At 40.7% G+C, this 12,310-nt stretch overlaps 1 protein-coding gene across 1 annotated transcript in view; it reads right to left on the reverse strand.

Annotated features, from left to right (window-relative positions):
- The window catches only part of unc80 (unc-80 homolog (C. elegans)), a 54,949-nt gene that overhangs the window by 41,681 nt on the left and 958 nt on the right, over positions 1-12,310 (reverse strand). The window contains exons 3-11 of the mRNA XM_084713352.1: positions 10,734-10,890; positions 9,542-9,882; positions 8,709-8,832; positions 8,538-8,602; positions 8,107-8,249; positions 2,419-2,692; positions 1,682-1,816; positions 1,305-1,521; positions 32-175 (exon numbers count right to left, since the gene is read on the reverse strand). Coding sequence (XP_084569478.1) covers positions 32-175; positions 1,305-1,521; positions 1,682-1,816; positions 2,419-2,692; positions 8,107-8,249; positions 8,538-8,602; positions 8,709-8,832; positions 9,542-9,882; positions 10,734-10,890 — 1,600 coding nt within the window. The remainder of the gene's footprint in view (positions 1-31; positions 176-1,304; positions 1,522-1,681; positions 1,817-2,418; positions 2,693-8,106; positions 8,250-8,537; positions 8,603-8,708; positions 8,833-9,541; positions 9,883-10,733; positions 10,891-12,310) is intronic.

A 12,310-nucleotide genomic window follows, 5' to 3' on the forward strand; every position in this document is an offset into this window, starting at 1 on the left:
ACTCTGGATCATCACTCTGCCTCCTCCTTACCCTCTTTGACGGTGTTATCTGTGCTGTGGCTGTTGGAGTGGTCGGGCATGTCTCTGAGCAGAGAGTGGTGGGAGTGGGAATGTTTGGCGCTGAGGCTGTCGGCATCTGCAGCTGTGTCGGTGCTGCCCCGCCGTGTGAATTTGCCTGAAAAGTGATGATAATAAAAACATCAGGTTGAATCAAACACAAAGACAGACAGATCACACACAAGAAACGATAAAACTGCTAAAGCTCAAGCGAAACTAATTTCATATGGAGCCCTAAATTAAACAAAATCAAAACTAAATAAAAAAATAAATAATTGACTCAATAAAGAAATTAATATGCCATTAAATGCATCAAAAAGAATATTAAAAATAAATGTAGGCATTAATTAATTTATAAAATGTGATTATATTGATATTTGTTTAATTTTAAATTTCTTTGTGTATTTACTTACCTTTGTATTAACTTTCCTTTCAGTTGAAACATTTAATGATAATAATAATAATAATAATAATAATAATAATAGCAGCTATTTTTACTTTACTGAAAGCAAATATTTCTTTACATCTGACATAAATGAGAATATTTAATGTAATATTTATTTTCTTTCCTGGAAGAAACCTAGTAATTTTCTTTTCCATAAATTGGAATATTTAAAGTATAATCTTATTTTTTTCCCTGAAGGAAATATATTCATACTATACTTATACTTACATGTGGAAATTAAAACAAAGGTTAAGAAGTCTAAGAACAAATCAAAACAATTTATGTCACTTTTTTTTTTTTTTATATAAATTAATGAATGCCTACATTTATTTTTAATACTGCTTTTGCAAAGGCAATTTATTAACTGGATAAAACTTTAAAATATACTTTGTTAAAATTTCAACTGCAGGTTAAAACTGTGGATTAAATATCTCATAATTTCACTGTATGATAGCTGTTGTATATTGCATTTTTCCTGCATCTATTGAGCATTTTTAGAAAAACTCTTGGTGAGAAGGGCAAATTTGAAGCAGCAGCTAAGCTGAGTGGATTTATAAAGGCATGGTGAATGGGGGCACTAACTCTGGATAGTAATAATAATGAAAAATGTCTTTGTGCCTTGAGCGAATTGTAATCACACTTTTCAGTGAGAGGAATAAGGAATACCAATGTTAATGAACTGACCTAATTCACTAGCTGACAGATTCAGACAGAATCCTCTGACTCACCAAATGGGAGCTTAGGGCAAATGAATCAAGACTGTGAACTGGTGACATGCAATCTATTCGGTGCTCGTGCCTACCCATGATGGTTGCCTGCCAGCCCCCGCGGTCCAGAGCCCGCCGGTCGTCACCCAAGCCAGAGAAGCTCCCGAAGGAGAAGGTACTGCGCGTAGGCGAGACGTCCAAGTGGTCCTCATGGAGGAGGAAAGGAACCCCCATGCGGCGCTGACGCTTCTTCCCTGTGTGATGGAAGGGGATGGAGCCCTTTCTCTCACGGTCTTCACGCCGGTTCTTAAACTGAAGCATAAACATAAAGTTCAGTGTCAACATGAAGTAAACATACTCTATAGACAAAAAATTACTAAGACAAGCAACCTGATTTAATACATACATAGACAGATATTGCTCACCTGATTTTAATCTAAAATTATCATGTTAGCATGGACAATGCTCTGACCTTCTTAAAGATGTTCATGCCCAGGTCGGAGGCGAGGTCAGGGACTGCCTGACGACGGAGGTTGGTCAGAGAAACTTTTGCAAATGTCTCTGTGCTGAGAGATTTCCCCTCTTCGTTGCATTTCAGACTCATATCCTGCAAAACACAGCAGAGGATACAGATGACGTAAAGGGCCAAATTACGGAAACTTGCTATCTGAAATCTTAAGTTAACAAAGGAAGAATCTAAGATAGGATATTTCCTAATGTGGTATTACAGAAAAAAATCCTAACTAGCTTTTGGACTCCAATCTTATCTCACTTCATACTGTCTTATCTCGGGTTAGGAAATTCTAAATACTCAATCCAACATTGCTGATCGACTTGAATGTCTGTTACCTAGCAACCAACACTTCTTTTCTCATATCGCCAAGCTGAACAACTCTGCAACTGTTGGTGTTTTACAATTGAAAAACAATCAAACATACAAAAAATGGAGCAAAAACATAACTTCAAGATGTTAGATGTTTTGGTAACATCTGGCGAGAAATTTACAACAATGCTAACTTGAAAGTTAAAGAAACAGAGTGGGCTAAGATAAGCAGTCTTCGCTGTGTACTTGTTACTGTTAGGAACTTCTGTAATGACTTTTGTCCCAAATAAGGACCTAACCCAGTTACATGGTTACCAAACAGTTAAAATATGATCTGCAAGTTAGGAACTTTCTGTAATACGTCCCCCTTTGTCCCTCGTCATTACCTGAGTCTTGTGGGTGTTGACCAGTGAAGGCGTGGCAGCCACCATGGAGCTGCTGCGTGGCCGCGGCAGAGGCGTGACCAAGGGTTCCGGGGGACGTTCGGGTCTCTCCTCCAGGATCTGCCTCAGGCGTTGCAAGTAGTACATCAAGGCCCAGTGCACGCCCTCCTCCGTCCAGTGAGGCTGCAGCAGGCAGCGCAACACTGCCACGTCAAAGTAAGTGGCATAGCGTGCTCGTTGTGACAGGGAGGTTGGCAGGCCGGCAGGAGCTGATGTCCTTGAAGAAGAGGGAAGAGACATTAATGATTTCACTGGTTTAACTCTGGAACACAGAAACTTTTCCTCATCATGGTATTATTTTTTACATTTAAATTTCCATTTATAATTGTTGTAGGTCTAAAGTGAAGTCTTAAGGTCTAACATGACCATGCCATGACAACAAAAGCATTTTAACTGCTTGCCTTGGAGTTTTTTGTGATTTCTGAGTAAAATGTGTAGGCTACATATAAAAAGGAGGCTCTAGACAGATTTTTTGTTCTTTTTCGTCCAAAAAGTAATACAAATTTGTGTATAAGAAACATTTACAAGGTTGGCTGCTGTGGTGAAAAAGCATCTAATGACAAAACCACTTTTCATTTTGGTGGAATTGAGCCATTTACTGACAATATAATTAGGTTTTGAATGGAAATGGAAGGAAATGTTTTGGGTTAGTTGCTACATTTGGCAGAAATGCAAGAGAGTTGTTAAGTCCCATGAATTGCAATTTAGAGATGTTCAGACTGTTTCAAAAAATGAGCCAAAGTGATTGAGAAAAACTGTAAGAGGTACTCAGATGAGTGTCATTATAGAAATCTGACAACTGAAAACAAATATTAAATTAGGTATCAAGAAAAAAACGCCTAAAAGCAACACACTGCATGTGATTTGAGCCTTTCCAATCCTGTCACACAACTAACTACACACACAACAATTACACTATGTCACAGCCTTTCCTGTTATATTAGCCTATCATCAACTCCCGCCACACTGCTTCATTAATAATGCATCAAAGGAGGATGGTAAACAAGGGCAGAGCCCCCCTCCAGCATCATTGGGAGAGCAGTGGCGAGAGAGGGAGCCTAAGCCTACGTGAGTCCACTATAAATAAGCTGGAAATGAAGGTCAGCGGCTGGTGAGCTGCAGAGCGCATAGAGTGCCGCACGCTCTGGAGAAACATATTGATACCATGAGAGAGCGGCAGAGGAAGGCATTTAATCTTGGCCGTTGTAATAAATGGAGCAGGAAGAGGTGGTCGATATCTACATGAATCACTTTGAGAGCAGACAGCAGAGGGAGGATGGATCATGTTTCACTCTCTTGCCAACACGCACATACACACACACATGCACACTGTGCCTGCTCCTGCTGCTGTTGTGTCAGGTTGCCACGGAGACCGAGTGACGACAGCCATCCCAGGCCCTCCGAGAGGCAGCGGCCCAGCCCCCCGGCTCCATGCGGTAGGAAGGATGCAGCAGCCAGCCAGAGGTTGCCATGGAAACTGCCTCAGCATCAGCAGCGTTCGTGATGCGGTGCCACAGGATGAGTAAACTGCATTAATCACAGGACCCGATGGCAGAAATGATTTTATCTGGGATGCACAGAGCCGAGGTGTGAGTGCAAGAGGATGAGATATAAATATAACTGACAGGTTATATGAGCTGACGGAGCAACGGAAAAGATATGGATTCAAACATATTTTGATCAAAGCCTTTAGACTGAAATCTGCCTGTTCATCCACACCCTGTCTGGATCCATACAGCAGGAATACAACAACATGGAAGCTTGAAATAAATCCCTTCACTCTTAGAAGCAAAGATGATAACTAGAACCATAAAGGGTTCTTTGGCTTGTTCCTATAGAAGAACCCCATATGGTTCCTGGTGGAACCTTTCATAAAGGAAGAAACCTTTTGGAATGGTTATTTCCAAGCGTGTTCTCACATTCAAATCTCCTCAGTTACTGTCTAATTTACATTCAGCTCACTTTCCTACATTCCAGCATCGCTCGATTCCTGTCCGACATTTCACACACAGCAGCTTCAAATTCCCACCACCAACACTTAAAGAAAGCAATTAATCTGTCATTGTTGAGTGTGCTTCGAAAACAATAGGGATAAATCTCTCCTTTCCTGCATTATTACCACGTGACTGCTCAAAAACCCTCTAGCGTTTGAGTGTATGAGGATAGAAGTAGCTCTGGGGAGGGGGATTTGGGCTTATTTTGATTTGCAGTCAGTTGCTGGCTGTCAGAGGGATCAGAGAGGCACTGGAGTGACTTGTTTGGTTGTCAGAATGAGTTGGGATGAGCAATGGATGGCTTATCAACCTCTGTGCGCCTTCTCCCACATCACTCTCACTCTCTCAGCCCACTGGTTGGGTGATTCAGGATGATGACAGACCAGCAAATGATAAACTTATGAACAGAAAACGCCCACACAGGCTGTGCAGAATGCAAATGTTTTGATGTGTTTATTTGGGGACTCTCTGTGGAGGATTTTTGGTGTTTTCCAGGAACACAGTGCATCATATTCATGTAATTTTTCAGAATTCAAACCAAGAATGTATTAAAAACACTGGAGCTGTTTGAGCTATGAGAATAAATAATAAATAATAAATGTAATATTAAAAATTTAGCCCCATACTGATGGCCTTTACCAACAAGTTACAGTTACAGAAACATCCTGATTCCTTTGGTCCTTACACATCTAAGCACATTACATACTGCGGTGCTTGTTGACAATTTTCTCAACTAGATGAAAAGTCTTGTTCATTTTCCATCAGAAACAATGCCAGAAACAACTCACGTGTCACAGTTAAGGAAGGCTGTGTTAAACGTTAAACTGCCTTTTCTGTACTGTTTAAATTTGGGACCCTATGGCAGTGTTCCCCAGCCCTGGTCCTCATGATCCACTGCCCTGCATGTTTTAGATGTTTCCCTGCTCCAACTCACCTGATTCAAATCATCAGGTTGTTGTCAGGCGTCTGCAGAGGCTTGATGACGAGCTGATTGAATCAGGTGTGTTGGAGCAGGGAAACATCTAAACATGCAGGTCAGTGGGCCCTGAGGATCAGGGCTGGGGAACACTGCCCTATTGGACTAATGCTTAAAATGTTTGCATCTATCTATTTAAGAATTTCGTTTTTAAGATTCTTTTTTTAAAGATTTAAGATTTCCTTTTTTGCATGATTTTTGATGACCAAAACTTTCTTGATAAAAACCAAACTCTCACAGGAGACCATCTTGCACTGAGATCACATCAGCCAACAACAAGAAAACAAGTTGCCCTGTCATAACTTCATTATCACATGAATACTCAATACTCATGTAAAGCACAAATCAGTCTCTAAATGCTTTGCTCAATGGAAACCAAGGCAGGAATTTCATGGTGACCATGGCCGTCACAGCCTGCTCAGTTGGCCTTATAGTCCAAAAATCTGTCCTGCCACCACAGTGGCCTTGATGTCCTGCCTGCACTGCTGCTCTGGCGTGTAGCCTTTCTGCCATCAAAAACTGACAAAAACAAAGGCCTAGAGGCTGTGCCCCTAAAATGATGAAATTCCAGGCCTGATGAAGGCTAAGGGCAGTCTCCCAACTTCTGTTGCTAAAACTGGGTGGAAACAATTAAAGAGGTTTTAAAATCCTCCATTGCTAAACCATTCCAAACTCTTTAGGGCTGCCCCTCATACTGGGGCAATGACATGAAGAGAATGGGGGCAGAACATTGTTTACCCTGACCCAGCATAGGTTTGTTAGCAGCTGTTCATGCAACTGTTTTGCATTTAGAAATAGCTAGATCTCTGATTGTCATATTACAAGACTAGTATTCATGGGTCTGACAACATCCAACCAACAATTCCCACTCCCTGCTTTCTATCCCCCTACTTCCGACGAATTTGCCTGGATCACACCCAGCTTCAAACTCAGGCCTCATTTTGATCTCTATAAACATTTTAGTGACCAGATCTTGCATGATTGTGATGCTAACATGTTGACAAAATCTGGACAAAACCGCCCCTACCATAGCTCCCTCTACAGTAGGTGTCTCCAAGATCACATTTTGCCATGATGACACACTAATGACTCACAAGATGAAAACAATACCAGCAACATGCTGTAACGGCTGGTAAATATTGTGACTTTCTGTTTGCCACCAACCAAGCTGGGCAAACCTGCCGCGTGCATGCCAAAGCGAGCACAGATTGAGCTTTAGTCCGGCAGTGCAGACCAGACAATGCCAGGTTTGCCGTGGGCAGACCAAATCAAGCCAGGCCATGTCATGCCAGGCCAGGGACACTGCCAGCATCAGACATGTAGCACATTACTTCAGCATAATTACCCTGGTTTGGTGGGCAAATGTCAGATGGGTCTAATGCTCAACCAAGACAACACTGTGTATGTCTGTGTGTGTGTGTGTGTGTGTGTGTGTGTGTGTGTGTGTGCAGAGTGAGGAGACAGCACTGCTTAGAGCAACACATTACACAGGGGAAGGAGGAGCTATTCATATACGCTAGCTCTCACGAGCGAGTGGAGCGAGCTGTGCTGTGTGCAGTGTGTTCGACAGACGCCGCCGCAGGGATAAATGTTTAGCCATCAACATGATGATGGCACCAGCCCTGTGTCAGCGCGGGTCACTTATAAATCACTGCACTTCTGCTCTGATTCAACCCACAACTGGCTTCTCTTGGCTACATCATGAACAAACGATCCATTTAAAGCTTTTATTTTTCAAAAGATTGAAATCATTCTGTATATTCGGCATTATTAATCTACAGTAATATGGTTTCATGCATGATTTCACCCACTTAAGATGCTGTGGTAAAAAAAGGCTCTACATGTCTCATATCATAGCGTGTATTTTAAAAAAGATGACATTATGGTAACATGGTTAATTAACAGCACACATTGTTGGTGCAGTTTATTCAAATTGTGTGAGGAATTTCCAAATTGTTTAGACAGTGGCTTTTAAACTCAAGTAGCATCACATAAACCATTTGCAAGCTCTTTCTGAAATGGCTAGATTTAACAGAAACCTATCTTTTTAATGTAGGTTTCAATTTGGAGTAAAATTACTGGTTTAGTTTAAAAGTTTCAATCAATGCTTTTTTACTTTATGTTTCCCTGGTGTTTATTTTATTGTATTCAGTTGATTACTGATTGATTTTCTTTTAATGTATGTATTTATGTATTTTCTGTATTAATAAATCTTACTTGAGTTATTGGGAGTTTTTATTTTTTTGAGTCACTACAGTATCAATCACCAAAACAAGGCATTTGAGGGCATCCTCTTGAGCTTTGGGAAACAGGGATCAGCCTTTTTCACAATTTTCTGATCTACGGACCACTGACAAATTAAGCGATTATGAAAATAATCATTAGTTGCAGCCCCGGTTCAGACAAAAGAAAACAAATGTAACACAGATTTAAGTACAAGCTTAGAAGAAGGAGAATGGTGGATGAAATCATCTGTGTTGATCATGTGGCCCTGTTCCACTTACATTAGTTATGACACCTCTATCTCCTCCTGCTTAACAGCAAGCCTGAGCGGGCCTGATACTTGAACATAACTCCCAAATCAAAAATCAATGATGTGTGCATGACTGAGCGCTCCCCATCTCACTGCTTCTGGAGGTTAAATTGATTAACGGTGCTCACTTTTTCTTGGAAGGGCCTTTAACCGGTGGGGGTTGCTGGGAAGGGCCACCTTTCTCCACTGAGTTACCACGACGACAGCTCTGCTCTCCAGCGGTGGGGGAGGAGGAATCTGATTGGGTGGCTTCGCAAACCACCTGGAAGCCCTGTGGACAGGAAGAGAGAGATGGACAGATAGTGTAGATGGTGGATAAACAGCCACATAGACAGACAGACAGTTCATGATAATTAAAGGCTCTGAGGTTGCAGTGAGGTTTCTGCCATGACCCCGGCTAACCACGCTAATGCTCCCACATGGCTGGTGCTAATGAATATTAGCAGCCGGGCTCATGGGGGATGTTGAAAGGGGGAGGGGAAGAAGCCTCTTGCCTGAACACATTCAATCAACATGGGAGGAAAATCTGACAAGATCTGAGCTAAAAGTGCTCACTCACCATGGGACCCGGGTTGCCAGATCCACAGGGGCTGCACTGGTTGTTGACTGGGGAGTTCCTCTTTGCTGTTGAGACAAGCAAAGCAGATTACACGTCTTAATTATGAACAAACAAGACTAGACCACGCTTTTAAATGCTTATTTATATGGCCGTAAGGAAGGTTTCTTTCACCTGTCACAATGTTTCTGACGGGTTTGATGAGAGCAGTAAAGGCAGGGATGTCAGGCTGGCGGTGCTCCCACATTGGCTGCCATATTACCAGACCACTGGCCAATCGGAAGGTCAGGTCTGACTCCTACAAAAAAAAGAGTGAGAATATATAGAGGAAGCAGTTTTGCATTTATCCTCCTCCTCAACTACCCAATCGTCATCCAATATAAGTGAGAAGCAATAATGATATTATCATGATATCAAAACAAATTCATCATCATCTTTGTTTATAACTAACTGTAACTAATTTAACAGCATACAGTGTATTCAAGAGGTACTGGAATACTATATATATAATTATACATTATAATTTATATATAATCTTATGATGTGTATTATAAAAGGTAAAATACAGAAATAAAAAGTTATTTTTAGATTGTGTCATTTTTGTATTTTTTAAACATCATTGTTATTGTCAAAATTGTGATATACCTACTTGAAATAGATATAATGTTGGATTCTGGCAACGTGTACTGCTATCATGACTTGATCACTTACAAGATACAGTAATTTATTGTTCAGTTGGGAAACACAGTGCAATCCCAAGAGTACTGTAACCTGATACTTGTATCTGTTTGTACACACAGATCAATAGCCATAGGCTGGCCCTGAGTATTAGTGTGCAGGAGGGTTTCATATAGGCCAGTCTTTTAATACATTACAAATATACACATTTTCCTGAGAAAGACATTCTCTGTATGATGAAAAGACTAAAATTGCTAAGTAACACTGAATGGCATTACTCTGTACATTGTTCTTCTCTTATAAGAGTCTATTCAAAGGCAGGTACAGACCTTTATTCGATGAATAAGTGGAGCAAACAGGAACACAAACAGTTCCACTGTGGCCATACTCTTGTGGAACAGCTTGGTCCGAGCGTGCTCGTCCTCCTCCAGCAGGGAGCCGCTGTGCTGTGGTCCTGACCCTCCTAGAGCGGAGCCGGAGCAGGACCCGGGAGCCCCTGGAGATGATCCCTGGTTCCCCACAGGCTGGAGGAAGGCACTGCTGCTGCTGCCTGCAGACCAGCCGTGGCCCAGGCTGGGCTCATGGTTGCACTCCTGTGCAGCCTCCAGCAGCATCCAGTGCAACGTGTGGAGCAGCTTGGTCTCAGCCACACCCAGCTTGTCTTGGTGGCCTGTTGGAGGTCAGAGGTCAGGGGTTAATGTTGAGTGCTGCTTAGTGACATGATGAATGGGCAGAATAAAGCTGTGGTGTTTGTATGAGGTGTGTTTTACTGTGTCATGGTACATAACAACTTCTAACTCTGTGAAGATTTTCACAATTATTTAACAGCAATATAGAAATATTAGAATAATAATAATAATAATAATAATATTTAGAGCCTAATGTTAGTGTGTTACTTCTAGTGCTTTCATTTATGCTTCAAAAAGATCATAAAATAAATATATAAAATATCATAAAAGTGATATTTGTTTGTGAAGTTTATCTTGTTGAAAAAACACATAAGTATCATAAACTTTTGTTCACCATAGATCTTATTTTCTATAAAATGCAAAGGTAATATTCTGCTGCCTTTTGGATTTTTGTAGAGGAAACCAGAGCGATGCTAACGTCTGGGTTGGCCTACAAAAATGTGTCATCCCTGCTGCACTCTACTGTCAATAACACCAGATCAACACTTTTTTTTTCATTGAAAATGTTCTTCAATTATTAATCTTGTATTGGGATCTCAGTGGTTTACAAAGTCAATATATGCTAATCCCCTAAATTGTTTTTTTGCGCATTTAGGTGCTGACATGATCCAGTAAATGTAATAGATTTCATTTCATTAAACACATTCATTATTTTTTTGTTATTTGTTTCTGATATCACAGAACTGTGATGTACTGTAAGGTCAGGCTGTTCTGTGACTGTCCTGTCACCGAAAGAACATCAGTTTTGTGTTTTGTTGAATGAGGATAACCTGGATGAGGCTGTCAGCTCGATGCCTAAAGCTGTGGTAATGTGTGCCCTGTGTGTCCTCACCCAGCTTGTTCCTGTTAGACAGCAGGATGGAGGTGCAGTGGAGTACATGAGGCAGGGCTGCCTGGACGAGTTCCCAGCGGGAGATGCTCTGGATGGCCTCTGACAGGGCCGGCGACAGCCCGTGGAGCTTATTCTCCACCAGCACCCGCTCAAAGGACTGGGGAGGCAGCCAGGGTGAGGGAGAAAAAGAGACATCAGCCAGGAACTAAAGCCTCTTTCTTTGACTGTCTAAATGTCCCACATGGCCTCAAGCAAGGCAATGCCCGTGGGAGAGACAGTGGCAGCTCTGTTTAGATCCAAAGACACGTCATTATGGATATGAGTTTTCAAAGGTCTGGCTCCTGGGTAACACGAGGAAGCAAGGGGAAAAACTAATTTGCTAAATGTAAAATGAAGAGCCCATAGATTTGCAGGTGCATTAAGGCAAAAACAGATTACCAGGAAGGGAAGAGAGCGATTATTTTCCCTCATCACGCACATGACATTATGAAATAACTTCTGAAAAGCGACAATAAATCAAATCTTCCCAATAATTTATGCATATTTGCTACTTGTTTTGGATATACACTTATTCATACTGTATTTTCCCTCTTTACCTTTTACTCTACATTAGACGATTTTAAAATGACTGCAGTTTACTCAATGCCTATTTTTACAATGCTTTTGTATTACAACCTCATTTTTTCCTATATATATTCTTTATTTTTCCCTGTATTTTTTCTGTACTAGACTATGGCTAGGTTGCACCAACAAGAATTCATATTTAAGTCATGGTTAAGCTTTACATTATGTTCCATTAATTATTTTTTAGTCTAAACCAAGAATAAATTCAATTCTGTTGTGCCAAAACTTTAAACTCCAATTTAAAATGTGATCCATTATTTACTTCAGACTTACACTTGAGATGGTTCCTATTGATGGATTGAGCAAAATAATCAAGTTCAAAGTTCATTTTGAGTTTTATTATTAGTCTCTTCTTTCTTCCAGTACACCTAAAACTGCAAACAAGGTAAATTATTAATTATTATGATAAAAAACTTTTGATCTATTGAAATTTTATATTTGTAAATTTTCCAAGAGCTGAGAAAAGTCTCTTTTATATCATTACAATGTGTGCAGTCTATGGGCAAAACAGGAACTCGTGGGCGGGGCCAGTCGGGGAAACTTGCTTGCTTTGCTAATTTTTTAGCTAGCTAGCAAACAATATAATGTTTTAACTTTTTAGCTGGCTAGAAAACATTGTAATGATTTGTTAGGGAACAGACCGATGAAATGAAATGGTTTCCTCTGTTTCCTGCCTCTGATTGGCTGACTCTTTTTTTCTTACCCTCACCAATCACTCCTGATGCCTAAACCTAAACAACCCAACCAACAAAGGCAATAAGTGCTACATTTTTTTTTTTTTTTTTACACCAGTGCAATAATGATGCTGTTTACTTTGCATCTCTATATGCCACACCTGTCAGGTGGATGGATTATCTTGGCAAAGGAGAAGTGCTCACTAAACACAGATTTTAACACATTTGTGACAAACAGACCTTTCGCATGCAGAGAAAGAAGTGTTAGATTTGATCATG

This window comes from Lutjanus erythropterus, chromosome 24 (genome assembly GCF_056507025.1).
Source record: "Lutjanus erythropterus isolate fLutEry1 chromosome 24, fLutEry1.hap2, whole genome shotgun sequence".
NCBI lineage: Eukaryota > Metazoa > Chordata > Actinopteri > Lutjaniformes > Lutjanidae > Lutjanus > Lutjanus erythropterus.